We start from the raw sequence: 19,470 nt of genomic DNA, 5'->3' as shown, positions 1-19,470 counted from the left end.
AGAGGAAGAAGAAGAAGAAAATTTTACTCTTTGCAACAATGTGGATGGATTTGGAGAACATTATGCTAAGTGAAATAAGCCAGTCAGCAAAACCATATGATTTCACTCATATGTGGAATTTAATGAACAAACTAAACTACCTAGCAAAATAGAGACAGACTCATAGATAGAGAGCAGGCTGACAGCTCTCAGGGTGTGGGGAGGCAGGAGGCATGGAGGGATTGAGAAAAAAATAAAAACAAGATGAACTCATGGACACAGACAACAGTGTGGTGACTGGGGGTTGGGGGAGAGAGGTGGGTGAAAGTATTAGAGGGTATAGGGGGATAAATGGCGATGGAAATAAAATAAAATTTAATTTAAGTTTAAAAAAAAAACACCTGGTCCTACCCTAACCGGTTTGGCTCAGTGGATAAAGCGTCGGCCTGCAGACTAAAGGGTCCCAGGTTCGATTCCGATCAAGGGCACGTACCCTGGTTGCGGGCACATCCCCAGTAGGGGGCGTGCAGGAGGCAGCCAATCGATGTTTCTCTCTCATCAATGCTTCTAACTCTCTATCCCTCTCCCCTCCTCTCTGTAAAAAAATCAATAAAATATATTTTTAAAAACCCCAAAAAACAAACAAAACAAAACAAAAAACCTGGTCCTAACAACAGCCTGTGCTTCACACAGAGCTGTCTCAGCTTTATCAAGGAGCTTCTTACCGGGTAAATGGCCTGGCTCCCCCCAGCACACCATTATCATGTCCTAATTATGTCTTTAAAACCCAACTCCAGGCTCTGGCTGGGTAGCTCAGTTGGTTAAAGCCTGCTCACAGTACACCAAGGTTGCAGGTTTGATCCCTGGTCTGGGCACATATAAGAAACAACCAAAGAATGCATAAGTAAGTGGAACAACAAATCCATATATCTTTCTCTCTCTCCCTCTTCCTTCCCTCCTCTCTCTCTCAAAATTAATAAATAAAAAAATAAAAAAGACACAACTCAGGTGGCACAGACACAAATGCTGCTCCCTAGTGGTACTTTCACTGCTCCTTCTGGCTCCAAGAGGGAGGACTTGGTATCTGCAAACAGTGACAGAGAGAAAAGGAATGCAGGACTAGTGGGCCTCCCCACTCAGGCACCTCAACAACCGTTTGTGCCAGAATTTCCAGACTCTCCCTGCACATCCTCCAACAGCAGAGGCCTTACTACTTCCCAGCCTTGTCTCCCCTGCTCAAATGTTTGATTAAAAGCCAGTGATTCTCTCTCATCATTGATGTTTCTGTCTCTCCCTCTCTCTTCCTGAAATCAATAAATTAAAAAAAAACCAAAAACCAAAAAAAGCCAGGCCAGAAGCTCATCACCCCCATAGCGTTTCTCTATAGTATTTTCTTTCATTTTTTTTCCATACATAAAATATATTATACACACACATACACATACACTCATACATGAAACAAAGAAAATGTATTCTATTTTATAAACTGTTTTTCATGCTGCTAGAGGACACTTTATAAGGATATTTGCTTTGGCTTTCCAATAGTCCACTGATTTGATGTACCCTTATTTACTTAAGTACTTAATTACTTCCCTATTCTTCATTCATTGAAATATTTTTGACCACGTAATATATATGGGCACGAGAGAGAAAAGCACAGCCCTACTGTGCAAAAGTTCACAATCTGGTCAAGGAAACACAGAAAACACTGCAGTCAAATGTGAGAAATGCAACAAATCACAGTGCTGTGAGGACAGAGAAGTGAGTAACCTGCCCCAGGAAAATGGGGGAATACTGCACAAATGGGCAATTTTAGCAGGGTTGTTTCCAACTCCTCACTTAAATCAGAGTAGCAGTGGTTGCCCACTATAAGCAAGCACGAGCCTGGCACTTCTTGGGTGCATATATGTTACTGTCTCAGCCACCTCACACTGAAATTACTATTATGGCCTAAAATGATGAGCTCAGCCCTAGCCTGTTTGGCTCAGTGGATGGAGCGTTGGCCTGCGGACTGAAGGGTCCCAGGTTCGATTCCGGCCAAGGGCACATGCCTGGGTTGCAGGCTTGATCCCCAGTGGGGGGCATGCAGGAGGCAGCGGATCAATGATTCTCCCTCATCATTGATGTTTCTATCTCTCTATCCCTCTCCCTTCCTCTCTAAAATCAATAAAAATATATTTAAAAATAAATTAATTAATTAAATTAAATTAAATGATGAGCTCAATGCTCAGATCAGTTTAAATGGTTTGTGTGATGTGGTAAGTTGTAGAGATTGAATTAAAATTGTGTCTACAAAAAATAATAAATAAATAAATAAATGTGTCTACTTCTGAAGTCCATTCTGATTTCCTCCCTAAATAATATTAATAAAAGCATCTTTAAATAAAAAAGATTTTCTCTCTAAAAAAATTCCTTAAATTCTCAACTAGATTTAAATTTATAGAACTCTTGATATATACATTGCCTTCAAATAGGATCAATCTCTAGCCAAGCTGATAAGAAAAAAAGGGGGGGAGGAAGACATACATTACTAATATAGGGAATAAAAGAGGGGACATCATTAGATTCTAGAGACATTACTATGGTAATATGGGAAATTATGAACATTATGCTAACATTTGATAACTTAGATCAGTGGTTCTCAACCTTCTGGCCCTTTAAATACAGTTCCTCATGTTGTGACCCCCAACCATAAAATTATTTTCGTTGTTACTTCATAACTGTAATTTTGCTACTGTTATGAATTGTAATGTAAATATCTGATATGCAGGAAGGTCTTAGGCGACCCCTGTGAAAGGGTCGTTCGACCGCCAAAGGGGTCACGACCCACAGGTTGAGAACCACTGACTTAGATGAAATGGACAAATTTCTTTATAGGTACACACTATCAGAGCTCCCCCAAGAAAAATAGATAATCTGAAGAGTTTAAAATAATCCAAATTCCATTGTTAAAACCGTCACCAAAAATGAATACCAGGAGCAGATAGTATTGGTAAATTCTATTAAACATTTAAGGAAGAAATAATACCAACTATATACAACACCTGTCAGAAAATAGATTTCCCAACTCATTTTATGAGGCCTGTGTTACCCTGATACCAAAACCAGACAAAGATAGTACCAAAAAGGAAAACTACAAACCAACATACCTTAAAACATAGATGCAAAAAATCTAAAATATTAGCAAATTTAAAAAGATACTACAACTTATAAAAAAGATACTACATCATGATCAAATGGATTTTACTCCAGGAATAAAGGTTGGTTTGATATTCAAAAACAATGTAATTTACTCAAATAGGCCAAAAAAACAACAACAACAACCCATATGATCATTTAAATAATAGATGGAGAAATAGTATCTAACAAAATTCAACATCCATTCATGATGAAGACACTGGGTAAACTGGGAATAATAGAGAACTACTTCAACCTGATGGAGTCATAGAAATAATAGTACTCACTTAATTGGGTTATTGTGAGGGTTAAGTAAGCTTCATTTGTAAAGGTTTAGAGCAGTGCCTAGCACAGAGTATGTAATAAATGTAGCTGTTACTATTAAAAGTTCTGAATAAGAAATAAACAACAACAAAAAATTAAGTAGCTGCAGCTATGCTATGAAAACAAATGACCTACTGCTACATGCAATAATACGATGAATCTCAACAGATGTAATATTGAATGAGAGAAGTCAAAATGAAAAAGTACCAACCATTTATGGTTTGACTTCACGAATAGACAAAAGTAATCTATGGTGATAGATATCAGAATAGTGGTTACCTTTGGAGCAAGGGTCATGAGGAGGAGACAAAAGGGAAGCTCTGGCATGCTAGACAATGTGTAGTATCTTGACCTGGTATTTCCAGGGTAGTTACAGGTGGAGCTGATCTATGTAAAAATTCGTGAAGCTGTACATTGAAGGTTTGTGAAACTTACTATACACAAGTTACTGCAAAATAAGTAAGCTTCTAAAATACAATAGCATATATGCTATGGCCCCAATGATGTACATATTTATGTATGTGTATGCAAAAGATGATATATAAAAGGATCATCACAAAAATATTACTTCAGGAGTGAGAGTTTATTTTTCCCCACTTTATTTTTAATGTATTACTTACAGCTTTTTAAAAAATAATAAGCATGTGTTATTTACCTAATCAGAAAAATATTCTTAAAGCTATTTTCTTATGGAAAAAAACAAACACACATCCTGGCCCCCAGGTCCAGGGATTCTCTTCTTGGAATGTGCCTCTCACTGGGCCAGTGACAAGTTCACTGCAGCACTGCTATGTCTTCAATTCCAAATTACAGAATGCTATGCAGTAGTTAAAAATAATTAGATGAAATTAATGGCACGTTAGACTGCCAAAACACATTAAATAAAAAAGAAAGTTATATTCTCATTATGAAGCAATTAGTGAAATAAAAGGAAAATTACATATTTCTCCAGAAAATGATCCAAGAGGATAGGTACAATATAATGATGATTTCTTGAATGTCTAGAACAGTGATGGCGAACCTTTTGAGCTCGGCGTGTCAGCGTTTTGGAAAACCCTAACTTAACTCTGGTGCCGTGTCACATATAGAAATTTTTTGATATTTGCAACCATAGTAAAACAAAGACTTATGTTTTGATATTTATTTTATATATTTAATGCCATTTAACAAAGAAAAATCAACCAAAAAAATGAGTTCGCGTGTCACCTCTGACACGCGTGTCATAGGTTCGCCATCACTGGTCTAGAATATGATTGGGGTGCTGGGTATCTAAAGAGAGCTTTGCTTTGTCTGTCCTTTTATAATGAGACATCTGATATTCATGTGCTACTTTGGAAACTAAAAATAAACATATGGGAGCTGGACTGCATGCTGAAGAAGGAAATTACAAATATGGAGAGAATGAGAAATGAACGCTGTGGTGTTGAATTGAAATTGGAGGCATCCATGTGCACAATGTTTGTTTTTTTTAAAAAAAATCAAGATCGATCTAGACATGTATATATGTTTATGTGTATTTCCTAGTTTTGTCTGCTGAGAGGGCCTAGAATTACTCAGGAACAAGGAGCCATCTAGCACCCAGATCTTGGTTTCTAACCATTGTCCATAAAGGAACCAGGGCTCCTTGGAAAAATCGCTGACTCCAGAACTAGGGAAGGAAAAGTAGTGAATGAACCTGAAGCATTTTGCTGTGCTAAAGAATAGGGAAGGGCTTGAGTAATGACAGGACATGTCCAAAGGACATAGAAATCTACAAGGATGGGGGGTTGACTCACTGGCCAAATCTGGGACAATTTGAACATAAAGAACATAGTGACAGATTATAACCCATAGGATAAAAAAAATAACCTATGAGTCAATACTGACATAAATATATAGATGAATAAATACATGGGCAAAAAGAGGAAGTTCTTCATTACAGAAGAATGCCAGCTAATAAATATAGAAGAAATGAAAGACCGAAAACCACTCATCAGCAACCACCATAGTTATAACTATCGCAGACAAGAATTATGAATGCTAAAACTTGTGGGTAAAAGTTTAATGAGAAACTTATTGATTACATAGGGGAAAATAGAATTTCATAATGGAGAACCTGGCTGACACCACCATAATCAAGTGATCAAAGTTACAGCTCCAATATTGGGAAAAGTGACATCACCTGCCACCTGATATGATGTTCCTGTGTTCCTAAGTACACAGTACACATTTCTGTGATATCCCGCCAAAAATACATAACCTTAATCTTATCATGAAGAAACATCAGACAAATCCAAACTGAGGAATATTCTACAAAGAAATGAAATGGCTTTTTGAAAAATGTCAAGGTCATAAAAGACAGAAAAAGACCGAGTAATCAGTCTACATCAAAGAAAACTAAAAAGTGATTACAGTTAAATGCAATCTTGGCCCAGGGGAAAAAATTGTTTTTCTTTTGGTATAAGACATTAGTGGCAAAATTTGAAAAAACTCTATGATTAGACAATATAGTATTTTCAATGTTCATTTCCTGATATTGATTACTGTACTATGATTATGTAAGAAAATGTCCTTGGTTTTTAGAAAATAAACACTGAAGTACTTAGGAATAAATGAGCACCGTATCTCAAGTAGGGCAAGAAAAAAATGTTTAAAAACATATATAGACAAATGATAAAGCAAACACAGACTAATGTTAATACTTTGGAATTTTAATTGAAAAGTATTCAAGAATTCTTTGGATTATTTTGGCAACTTCTCTGTAAATCTGAAACAATTTCAGAATAAAGAGCCAAGAATAATATATGCCTACTGAAGAGATATGCTACATTAAAAAACAAAATTAAAGAAAATGCAACCCAAACACCTACTATTTGTTTATGTTCTACCCCTTTTTTTACATGTATACTAAAAAATATATTTATTTTTAACATTATTGAGTGCATACTACATATAATTTTTAAAATTTATTTTCAATTTTTAAAATTGAATTTATTGGGGTAACAATCAGATATTTAAAAATTGAATTTATTGGGGTAACATTGGTTAATACAATTATGTAGGTTTTGCCCTGTGGTGTGACTCAGCTGGAGCATCATTCCATACACCAAAAGGTCACAGGTTCAATTCCCAGTTAGGGCACATACCAAGGTTGCAGGTTCAATCCCTGGTCAGGGTGCATACCGGAAGCAACCAATCCATGTTTCTCTCCTACACTGATATTTCTCTCTCCCTCCCCCTTCCTCTCTCTCTAAAACCAATAAAAACATATCGTTGGGTGAGGATTAAAATAATTATATAGGGCTCATGTGTATAATTCTATAATACATCATCTCTGTACACTGTATTGTGTGTTCACCACCCCAAGTATACTACCTATAATTTTGTTTTGCTTTTTTCATTTATTAAATTGTAAACATTGTAAATTCTCAAATGTTATTCCAGTGTATAAATATAATCATTTTTTCCAATGTTACAAATAATGCCGTGATAAACATGATGAATTTTTTTTCAAGATAAATCTTCATGCACCTCTGCTTACTTCCTTAAAAATAGTTCCTGAGCTTATCTTAGAAATATTTCTGAATCAACAGGACTAAGTATTTTTAAAGCTCTTGATCTGCTGTCAAATTATTTCCCAAAAAGCAACTCATTTTCAACATTTCTCTGCAGCTCTCCCTCTATAAGACCCACTGCTAACCAGGAGAGAAGGGAGCAACTCTAAAAAGCACTGTCCTCACAAAAGCCTCTGAGGCAATCAATCCCAGTCATGTGTCACATGAATGTTTGTTTCTCTCCTCCTTTCCTCTGTTTCTCCCTCCCTCCCTCCTTTCCAGTCTCTGAAAAGCAATGGAAAAAATATCATTGGGTGAGAATTAACACACACACACACACACACACACACACACACACAAAGCTTAGAACTCAGAACTCTTGCTAAATCCAGTGCCCCTCTGTCCCCATTTTTTTTTTTTTTTTTTTTTTTTACCATCATTAGATAACATCAGCTCAATCTCTGCAATCTTCCACTGGCCAGAACAGAAAAACTATGGCATTTAATCCAACTTCATCTGTTCACTGTGGTGTAAACAGTAGCCTCTACTTGTTCCAAACCATTTTAACAGGGTTATTAAAAACTCACAACAACATAAACAAGTCAGTAATAAGCAGATGCCATGGTGAGAAAGGTCTGTCCTGTAGTGTCTATAAGAGCATCCACAATGAATACACCCCATCTACAAGACTGTGCATCAGCATAAACCATTAGCTAATGGCAGTTTCATATTGCCCTGACCATGTTCTCTTAGTGAATAGGAAGATAAACTCCTCTGAGGCTGGCCTGACATTATACCATGCTGTCACCTGGGACAGGTACGCTAGGTCACTCAAGGTGCTCCTGACACTGACAGTATAATGCTCCCTCTGACAGACACTATGAGGAGAGCTGTGTACCTGGCTGCAGCGGGCTGTAGGGACACAGCTGGGTTATAAGAACCATGGCGCCACTGCATCTGCTGTGGCTTCCTGTTAGAAAAGACGCCTGCCACATCAAACAGCACACCTGTGTGCGGGGAAATGAGGTCACAAGACTAGGAAAAGGTGTCCTCTAAGCATCAACCCATACCCAAGTGCCTTAATGCATTCTTATGCAATGTCCACCTTATGCAGGCAAGGTGAACGCTCTGCACTTGGCCTCCATAACGGGTCTAGGTAGTTCAAGCAGCTTTTTCCTTGTGACTTCACCACCTCGGCATATAACTCCTAGGTTTTCTGTGACAGGAAGAAGACTATGGAATCAGCCCCAGGTTGTAAATGCTTCAGGCCAGAAGTGACACATATTACTCCCCCTCAGAGGCCGTTAGCCAAAGCTAACTTCAAGAGGGATAAGAAATGTGGGGGAGCACAGAAATATGCAGTGAGCAGTGAGTGTGTCTGCCACAGGTGTGTAGAGCTTGTTCAACGTGATGGGGAGCCAGCAGCAGAACTACTAGGAGTCTAGCTGCTCAAGGATTCATTACCTATATATAAACTGGACTTCTTAAAATAGAGATATAATTCACTTACCATAAAAGTCACCATTCTAAAGTGCATACTTTAATGGTATATTCACCCATTGTACAACCATCACTGCTAATCCCAGAATAGTTCATCAACCCCAAAAGAAATCTCATACCCATTCCTGGCTTTTCTTCCCCTTTCTTCTCTGGAAATCATGGAAGAACCTCTACACTGTCCTTAGCCCTAGGTCCCATTCTCCCCACTCCCATCATTTTCTATTTGTCTCATCTATTTTTTTCCTAAATAAATACTAATTGTAATACTAATTAATATAATTAAGCACTTACACTATTACATTCTACTATTTAATTTCATCCTTACAAGGCCCTCTGACATATAGGAGCCATAATTATCTCAGAGGTTAAAGTCTGTGTCCAAAGTCAGGGAATTGATATGTGATAGAAGCAGGATTCAAACCAGGCTAACTGGCAATAGAGCCACTCTATCATCCACTTGCATGCCCTTCGAAACCTTTTTAGAACAAGGCAAAGTTACAGATAGAAGTTGCTTCCTTAATGACCTGGGATTCATTTGCAGTTGGCTTCCTGGTTGTACCATCAGGTGACAGTATTACTCAAAATTAAATAAGCCCTAGAGGTATGGTAGAAGCTGGTGTGTGGCTGGAGATATCCTGTATTTCTTTTTTTTAATACCAGGAAGTTTTTATTTTTATTTTGTTAATCCTCACCCGAGGATATTTTTCCATTGATTTTTAGGGAGAGTGGAAGAGAGAGGGAAAGATAGAAAGAAACATTGATGTGAGAGAGACACATGGATTGGTTGCCTCCTGCTCAGGCCAGGGAGAAGCCTGCAACCGAGGTATGTGCCCTTGACTGGAATCGAACCCGGGACCCTTTGGGCCACAGTCTGACGCTCTATCCGCTGAGCCAAACCGGCTAGGGCGGAGCTATCCTGTATTTCTGTTCCTCTAGTGATCAAGAAGCCTGGCATAACATGGTGCTCAATACATATATTTGCCCAATGACCGAATCAATAAAATCTCCCAAACCAGAGTTAACATTCCACACACAATTACACAGCATGCTGGCTCTTTAGCCATGAGCATCTGAACAGAACCGGTGCTTCCTTCTGAGAACTCTTGGCTCTGCTTAAAGTCACCCACTAAGAGGCAAAAAGCCAAGCCAGGCTTTTCAATTTTCATAGCAAAATGGCAGGACACTACTCATAAGATGTGCTTAAAAACCTCAGGACCTCCACTGCGGACTGTCTGTCTTCTGCCTCTGGCAAAGGGTATCTCTGTACTCACTGTCCTGGGATCTCCCGCTTTACCCCGATGATAAAATACATCACTCTGAGTCTATTTTCTTGCTCCCATCCCCTATATCTGCCCTTACTATTATGGGAGAGCCTAAAGTTCTCTGCCCTTACCCAAGATGGGTCCCAGAAAGGGCCACGTACCTGTGGGTCATGCTCTTCTGTTGTTTAGAATATTCCCTCCACCACTGCACTTAAGCCATCGTCATCCTGTTGATCTTGTCCACACATATGCAGTTCCAGCATCTCAAAGAGGGCTAACTACACATGAAGTGCTCTACAAATGCCTGCTCAATCACAATAGCTTCCCTTGACTGTTTTTTGGTACAACTACCTGCCTCCCAGGGTCCTTCTCTCAATTACTAGTTCTTTCCATTGTTTTGCTGAGAAGAGTGTGGGCCTTGAAATTCAACAAACTTAAAAGCCAGGTGAGCCATGAAAGAACACGGGCTTTACAGGTAAACAGACCTTACTTCAAACCCCAAATATCCATCTACAAACCATGAGGGCTCTTTACTTATGACATTACTTATCACACAACCTCAATCCCCTCGTTGACCATCCTCAGTTATGATCATCACATTGGACATAAAACATCCAACACAGGACCTGACTTACAACATACATTCAAAGGTCAAACTAGATCTCTTTTATTCATTTCATTAGAATTTTTAAAATAAACAAATTTATTCATGATTTTGGCATCCAGGTAGCTGACCTAGAAATATCTAAATAGAAGTAGACTACTGTGGGGTGGAGACTCAAGTTCTTTCTCTTCTTAATGATTAATTATTGAATTAAATTTTTAATAAACTATCAATTGCTGGAAGAACTTAAAACATTTATAATTTTACACCTACATGGAAAACTAAAATCGTATAAAAAATTCAGGTGGCACCTTAGAATAATCTTGAAAAATACAGATAAGACTCAATATTAACAGTCAATATACAGAAGAAAGCTTAGCAGTATACTTGGGAGAGAGAAACCATAATCAGTCATTGATCCATTTATTACTTCATTCACCAGTTAGTATTTAATGAATGACTACCTTTACACCTGGCACTGCTGCATGCACTGGCTTATACTCATGGAAATGATGGGAAGTTCCCTGTCCTCACTGAATTCACGTTCTACTCCAAGCATATTGCATTAGGCAGAGGGAGATTCAGACTCGTTTTATTATAAGCTATGTCCATATCCTTTATGGAAGTAGGTGGAAAGGGAAGAAAAACACAAAGCAATAAGACAGTGAGGGCAACTGTAAATTCTAGAGCAAAGGAGGGGTGATAAAAGCAGGGCTGTGAGCCCTGGCTGGTGATACTAAGTGGTTAGAGCATCGGCCTGCACACCAAAGGGTCACAGGTTCAATTCCTGGTCAAGGGCACACACCTGATCTGGGTGCATGCAAGAGGCAACCAAGTGATGTGTCTCTCTCTCTCATCAATGTTTCTCCCTCTCTCCTATCCCCCCTCCCTCCCTCCCGGTCTCTCTGAAAAAAAGAAAAAAGACAAATCAATGGAAAAAATATCCTTGGGTGAGGATTAAAAACAAAAAATAGGGCTGTGAGATCAATCTAGCAATGGTACCATGGGCAGGTCTTGAGACGGGGGAAGGAGTGGGGAGGAGGAATTATGGACTCAGAAGGCCATTTAGGGGTCTAGCACAACCAGGAAATGACAAAGGGCTACAGTAAGGCTATGGCAGTGGAAAGAGATTCAAGGACAAAAACACTGAAAGACAGCAAGGTGGTGGAAATCCAAAACGAAGACAGGAAAAAGGGACAGATGTCATTTGTCCTTAGAGCTTTAGAGACCTGGAAGATGGTGAGGTCACTAACTGGGATGAGATCTTGCTGGTGGGGTTCCCAGGTAGGCCATGGGCCATGGGCTTTTTCATCTCTGTTGTCATGCTAAATGACCTTTCAGAGTTTGCAAGTTACATTATGTAACTTCACCCAACAGGTCCACATAACACTGCAAAGGTTCTAAAACCAACAAATGCTCTTCCTTACAAGACCACAAATCCCTGACTCCATGCCTGGAATGTGTCTCCACCTAACCCCCACCCCTGAGCACAATTGGCTAATACATTCTCCTGTATATTCAAGAACCACCATCCCTCTTTGCAGTGTGAAAAACAGACCCTAAATGACCTAAGATACAGAATGAGCAAATCTGGGTTTAGGAAGGTGAGCACGAGTTCATGTGTTCCTACCCAGTTCTCAAAAAACCTTTGTACAAATCCAGCCTATTCAGCACAATGCTGATGTGTGCTTGTGAGGATCGAAGTACTGCAAGATCATGGTGCTCTTACACAAGCACCAAAGGAAGAGGGAACGTGGAAGGCTGAGCTTGGCAAGCCGGGTGGGGTGGGCAGGACCACAGGAAAAGGCACTAAAGATAAAGCTACGGGGAGATTAAAAAATGACTAAACATAATTCATAAATGTCATGGAAGTAAATTATGTAAGTCCCACATCAGAGGGCACACTCCACAAAACCCATGTCCCCCTGTTCTTACAACCAGGAAGACAAAAGCCAACTACTTCCATTCTATTTTCCTACCACAGGATGTCTCCTAAAGAATCCAATTCTTTGAGAAACAGTCCACAGCTGATGGCACCACAGTTTGACCCAACATTATATTCTAGTCTTGAAACTGATTAATTTCTGGGAGCATCTGTACATTCTCCCAGCTGTGCACAGACACTGTGCAAAGGATATTAGAATGCCTCACCCTCCAGCACCACAATTATAGGATAATCCTTATATTTCTCCCCAATATAGTCATCTTTACAAGTAAAATAAATAAGTCCCCTACATCAGCAGTTTTATCCATAAGCCACTCAGAAGGTCCCCCAGGTATTTTGTTCATTAACCAAGCATTGATCAAGTTGCCACACCAACCAGCATCAGGCATAACAGAGGCTGATGAACCTGGCTCCAATGGACCCAACCAACAGGAGCTACTAACCTTCAAAGAGCCATCGTTTGCCCTGGCTGGTGTGGCTCAACTGGTTGAGCATCATCCCATGCACCAAAAGGTCGCCAGTTCAATTCCTGATCAGTGCACATGCCCGAGGTGCTGGCTTGATCCCTGGTAAGGGCATGCAGGAGGCAGCCCAAGGATGGGTCTCACATCAATGTTTCTCTCTCTCCAACACCTTCCTCTCTCTCTAAAATCAATAAAAACATATTTTTAAAAATTTAAAGAGCCATGGTTTGCCCATGGGACTCCTCTGCCACCTTCACACACACACACACACACACACACCCCAAAAGGTATACAATTAATGTAACCACCTCATGTGGGGAGGGGGTGGAGAAGAAAAAAAACCTTTTAGGATGTGGAGCTCTAAAATGATATGATACAGATTCAGGCAGAGTTAGGTTCCCAAATGATGAAGTCACTCAGAGAGAAAGATATTGGGCAAGAAGAAAGTCTGAATATCCAATACAGGAAAACACTTCTGTGCCAGTCACATCACTGGCCTACTTAAAGGCCTTCCCATCCCAGCCACCTTCCCTGTTCACAGCCACCTTCAGGTAAGCCCTAAACCCTCCAACTCTCATGCAAACTACACCTTACACACCCCAGGGGGGTTGTGCCTTGGTGGGTTCCCTACCTACCTTCCAAGACCCAACTCAAATGTCACCTTTTCTATGGGGCCTTGCAAGACTCCCCCCACATAAGGACAGCTCATCCTGACTGCTCCCCAGCACACACACCAGGCTCAGCACCAAGGATAAGCACCTCATATGCATTATCTTGAGAATGAACTCAACACTCTGCCATAATTGTTTACTTCATGTTTGTTCCCCTTCCCTGCAGAGTTCGCAAGTGCCTGAATCAGGCCCTCAACATAGAAGCTTAGACCCGGAAAGCCAAATATGTGTTTTGTAAGTGTCATTCCACAGGACAGAAACACTGCCAAGGGAGCATTACTGCAGAAATATGTATAAACATCTCTTGAGCTGTTCCAGGGAAGAAGGGGAAATAGTCCTTCATTCCCTCACTTCATGGATGAAGAAAGTAAGGCCTGGTATGGGCCACTCCCTGTATAAACTGCTAAGCTGACTCTGACCCAGGGGCCTCTCCCTACCTGCCCAATGAGCCCAAGTTTCTGTCAAATGCCAGATAACAGAACTGTACAGAAGAATGAATTTTGTTCTGTAGCCTATATAATAAGAATAAAGAACTGCCATCATCTATCTATCAGATGTTCATTAAGTTTCTTACACTATAATTAAAGGTACAGTGAAACATACAAGAAATACATGCTTGTTGTGCTTTGCGGTATTGCAAGTGAGGACGAATAATCATGTTATTAAGTACTTATATGTATTAGGAGATTCTCCTTCCATCAAAGCAAACAAACAAAAAACCAATCCTCTTCAGTCAGAAAATGAGATACAGCACAAAAAGAGGAGTAAGGACCCTGGAAAAAGATGGCCCTGGATGAGGCCTCAGCTTCACCCTCGCAGCCTTGAGCAAACGATTTCATTGCTGAGATCCCTCCCCAGCTATGAAGTGGGCAAGGAAACACCAGCTTTTGGAGTCATCAGAAGAACTTAAAATATGTACGTGTGTGTTTGTTTGTGTACACACAGGTGGGCATACATAATATAAATTTAGTACAGAGTCTGGCATAAATTTTTCTGAAATAAGAGCTTCCCTTTTATTTGCAAGTGGCCTTAGACTTATGAATTTTAAAATGACGAGTCTCTGTTGGTGGGAACATACAAGGTATAATATTTGGAGGGGAATTTGACAATATCTATTGACATATAAAGTCACACCATTCTACAAACACTCTTCTCTCTCTCTTTCTGTCTCTTTTGCACTATTTTTCTCCATAGTGGGGGGAAAAAATCTCAGTGTAAGGCTATGAAGGACATTCACTGTCTATATTGCATATTTTTATGACCGTCTTTTTTATAATGAGCACTTAAAACTTTTTTATAAACAAATACATTTTTATAAAAAGTAATTTCCCCATTTCATTTCTTCTGATTTTGTTTTTTAAATATACTTTTATTGTTGTTATTAAAATATATTTTTATTGATTTCAGAGAGGAAGGGAGAGGGAAAAAGACAGAAACATCAATGATGAGAGAGAATCATTGATCGGCTGCCTCCTGCACTCCCCACACTGGAGATCAAGCCCACAACCTGGGCATGGGCCCTGACAGAGAATCGAACTGTGACCTCCTGGTTCATAGGTCGACACTCAACCACCGAGCCATGCCAGCTGGGCTGATTTTAATTTTTAAATGAATCTCACATATAATAAAAAGTTAAATCCCAAATTATTTATCACCATTTGAAAAAGCATGTGTGTTATTTGTCTCCCCCCGCCGCCCCACACACACACACTAGACAATCAGATCTATGGAGGACTTTTCTGTTTTGGTTACTGCTATACCCTTGACATTTCAAAAATTGCCTGGTACATAGTCAATAATCGTTAACTGAACACACTTAAAAGCTCACATTGTTCCAGCTCTTCCACTTCTAAGAATTCATTACACAAAAATATTTGTCCAATTGCACAAGATAAAGAACAAGACACTCATCCAGAATTCATAATAGCAAAAGCTACAAACCACATAAATTTTTTTCAATAACACTGCTTACTAGAATATTCTGTCATTTTTAAAAGCATGAGGTTTTACCCTGGTAGGTGTGGCTCAGTGGTTGAGCATCGACCTATGAACCAGGAGGTCATGCCCCCAGTAAGGGGCATGCAGGAGGCAACCAACTGATGACTCTCTCTCATCACTGATGTTTCTATCTCTCCCCCCCCCCAACAAAATCAATAAAGATAAAAAAAGAATGAAAGAATGAGGCTTTTAAAAAGAATGAGTTGGTTCTCTACATAGTGATATAGAAAGACATGTTAAGTAATAAACAGCAAGCCTCAGAACAGTATGACTAGTTACATCTAAGTTTTTGTTTAAAATTAAAATAGTAAAAAGGTTCTGTTGTTTTAAGTTAAAAATAGATAATAAATGTTTTTTATATGCGAAGAAAAATATCTGGAGAATATATACTACACCACAACAGTGATTTTTTTTTTTTGTCTCAGTGAAAGGCTATAAGGGATATTCACTATAGTGCATATTTCTTAATAGTTTTTAAAATAATGAGGACTTAATATTTTTGTAAACAGAAAACTAGTTATATGGAAAGTCATTTCTCCACTTTACTGTTTTCTGATTGTAACTTTCAAATGTATCAGACATACAAATTAAATCCCAAAGCACTAAACTGAGGTCCATGGGTTTTCCAAAAGAAACAGTGCTAGTGCCACAGCTGGAACTCAGGTTCCCTGACTCCCAATCCAGTGCTCTGCTCCTTCCTACATCACAGGAAGCAGAGATATTGCAGGAACAGCTGGGCTCTCTGGAACCATTAAAGGTCTTACAACTATACAGAAGCTTCCATCAGGGAAAAAATAAGAAGTTGCTTAAGAGCTTCATTCTTATTAACTTAAAATGTTCCATGTGTTTAGCAAGTAAATGTTCAGGATTGGCCAAGAAGTTCTGATTTCAAAGTCTATTTCCCAAGTACACCTGGACTTACTCAGGCTCTGATTTTCAAAGAGGATCAAGCCAGTCATTGGCAGGTCCTAAAACTTCAGGTTCCTCAGGCAACTGACATCTGTGGCTGATTATAAACTCACTAAAGGCCCGGTGCATGAAATTTGTGCACTGGGGGTGGGTCCCTCAACCTGGCCTGCACCCTCTCACAGTCTGGGAACCCTTGGGGGATGTCCGACTGACGGCTTAATGAACAGCACACCGCCTGTGGGAGCGCACTGACCACCATGGGGCAGCTCCTGTGCTCAGCGTCTGCCCCCTGCTGGTCAGTGCGCATCATAGCGATTGGGCGTTCTGCCATTCGATTTGCATATTAGCCTTTTAGCCTTTTATTATATAGGATTACATAGGATACCACCCAGGGATATTTACCTGCCTGATTCCTGTTGGCTGCAGTCAATGCTGCTATTTCCAAGTGCTGAAGTATAACTCTGGGGTTCCTTTTATCTAAAACCTACCTGCCCTTTTTTTAAAGTGCAAGATATGAAGAATTTTACAGTTAAGACCACTCTGAAGTTTTCAACACCACAACACAACTGGAAGCTAATATTCCATTCTCTGAAATGCAGATCTGTTTTTTGGACTCTTGAGATAATGATTAAGCTATGCGCCCAATGAAACAGCTTTCTACATCAGGAGTATGAAAAGTATGAGAAGTTCAAGAACTGATCACTCTTTCAAAAGGAAAATAAGAACTCCTCTTAGAGGGACACAAAGACAAGAGGGTGATCCCTTCTGGGTTTTCTCCTTTACTGAGACTTTTGGACTGTTTCCCTGACCAAGCCAACCCCACAACCATTCGAAGGGGATTTGTGTAGGCAGAACTTGTGCGTAGTTAATGAATCAATGGCTTCTCCCCAAACAACAGGACTTATAGCACTGCACAGTGAGGACAATGAATCCCAGAAGGTTAGTTAATTGTTCAGCTTAAAGTAATTTAAGTTCTCAATGTCACCCTCCCTCCTAGACCCTCTTTTGAGCCACAGAACCTCAAACCTGTGGTGGCAGCAGGGTGGGCTGTATGTATCACTGTGCTACTGAGAAGGAAACAGAGGTTCAAGAAGTTAAGCGTCCTGCCAAGCTGCCAGGATTCAGACCCAGGACCATCCCCTCCAGCCTTGTCTCCCTTGGTGCCGGCACTACGCTCTAGCTCTGGCCAAGCTCAGAGGGAAGGCTGCCTTTTAGAGATCCAACAGAGGAGGCAGTCTCGTTCATTACAATGTCCCCAATCTCCTCGGGACTGGTTACCAACTTACACAGTGGTGACCAGCCCTAAGAAATAAAAAGCAAAAAGTCAAGGTCAAGTTCCCGTCGCCCAGGAGACCTTGACCTCTTACCCAATAGCTCCCAAGAGCTAAGTAAGGGTGCCAGGGCTGCCCAGCAGAGCCCGGCAAGTATTGGTCGCAGCGGCTGAGTAGGCACCTGCCTGCCACCGGCACCGCTCCCCAGGGATGCCTGGGCCCCCGACCACACGCAGCGTGATTCCCAGAAGAGGCCAGGCTGCCCCGCTCAGCCCCTGACTGAGCCCACCTGATGCTGCTGGACCGGACTCGGGTCCCACTCGCACTCACAGGCGCCTCCGACGTGAGGGACCCCCAAAACTGCCGCCTGGAGACCCAACGTACCGACGGGGAAACTGAGGCTTGGAGAGGAAAAGTGGCTCAGCCCCAGGGCTAGCGCGGGCCCTAGAGCCGGAGCCCTCTCACACCGAGACCCGAGGGGCTGGTCTGGCGTCCTCGGCTGTGGAAAGGATGACCCTAAAGCCGCCGCAAGGGGTCAGTTCGAGGGGAAGGTCCACCGGGGATGAGCCGAGGTGGGAGCCGCGCTTGCCGTGCCAGCGTCGGGTGAGACACTCAGCGACCCGGCCCAGCGCCACCGGCCTGGGCGGTCGCGGCGACCACAAGGCACCAGGGGGCGGAGCCACGACACCCCGAGCCCTGGCGCCTGTAGCTTACCGACCAGGCACCCTGGATCCCCTCACTCACCTCGAGCTATCCCGCAGCACTCTCGAATCCGAGCCGGACGCAGGCCCGCACCACCGAGGTGCTACCACCGCCCGCTCCTCACGCGGGGGTGGGGGCGTGGCCTTCGGTGGCCCCGCCCAACAGGGCCGCGCGCTCCCGGGCCAGGTTTCCCCCCTGCGAATCCGTGTTCTTGGTACGGGCCGCCGGGCCACGCCCCCTCCGCGTCGGGACAGGGCATCCGGGCACGGGAGCTGGCACGTGGTTGGTGGGGGGCGGGACTCCCGGGCGGACCGCTTGTCTTGTTCCCCTAGTTGCGGTCCCCAGGCCGCTGCCCACCCTCTCATGGGCCACCACGGGGCCATGGCTGTGCACCGCGGTGTCTAGCCGGCTGTAGGTCGCGCTTGGAAAGTGTTCGCCGCTTTTTCTCCCCCGCGGCCCTCAGTTTCCTGACCCAGGCTAGACGCACAGGTGGTCCGGTCCCTCCTGCCCGACCTCGGATTGGAATGCTGGCCTGCTGGGGTCGGGGGCGAGATGTGACCTGGCACCTGGCAGGGGTGAGGACTGGAGGGACCAGAGTTTGGCGCCTCGGGTTGGAAAAGCCTCGCTGTCTTGGTCCCGGGCAAAACTCCCCGCTCTACCTTCTACTGCGGTTCCTAAGTTATGGGTGTCACGGTGCCCTGTGACGTCATAGGGCTCCTTGGGACACCTTACGTAATAGGTGTCCATGTAAGAATGTCCATACCTCGTTTATTTGAGCCAAACAGGATATCCTGGACGCAAGATCTCATCAGACTGGAAAAACAACTACTAAGAAAAACAACAGTTTGGAACTTATTTTATGTATTTAGAATTAAGGAGGGGATATAAGGAAGAGTACATGAAGGTGGTAGAAAGCAAGGCTGCGATCTGATTACAACAGCGGTTTTCAGCCTTTCCCATTCATCTCATGGCACACATAAACTACTTACTAAATTTCTTCAGCACACCAAAAAGCACATTTTTTTGCCGATCTGACAAAAAAATAGGTAGAAGGTTGACGGCTATTGTGTTGGTTATTTTTTTATTTGACAGTCTAAGGTCAGTTCCCCTGACTAAATAGGTATTGCATGT

The 19,470-nt window shown here is 41.8% G+C and overlaps 1 protein-coding gene across 2 annotated transcripts in view; it reads right to left on the bottom strand.

The window, feature by feature from the left end:
• The window catches only part of POR (P450 (cytochrome) oxidoreductase), a 61,539-nt gene extending 42,802 nt beyond the window's left edge, over positions 1-18,737 (bottom strand). Inside the window, exon 1 of one of the 2 annotated variants that reach the window (XM_006773381.2) lies at positions 18,382-18,737. In XM_006773381.2, the coding sequence (XP_006773444.2) occupies positions 18,382-18,722 (341 nt within the window). In that variant the 5' untranslated portion in view covers positions 18,723-18,737. Of the gene's footprint in view, positions 1-14,133; positions 14,158-18,381 lie in introns of those variants that run through there. The other variant, XM_006773380.2, reaches the window with a different exon arrangement.
• Between the last annotated feature and the right edge of the window lie 733 nt (positions 18,738-19,470).

Source organism: Myotis davidii, unplaced genomic scaffold (genome assembly GCF_000327345.1).
Source record: "Myotis davidii unplaced genomic scaffold, ASM32734v1 scaffold726, whole genome shotgun sequence".
Taxonomy (NCBI): Eukaryota; Metazoa; Chordata; class Mammalia; order Chiroptera; family Vespertilionidae; genus Myotis; species Myotis davidii.
The sequence above is the reverse complement of the archived record's forward strand: the minus strand, read 5'-3'. Positions and strand labels throughout refer to the sequence as shown.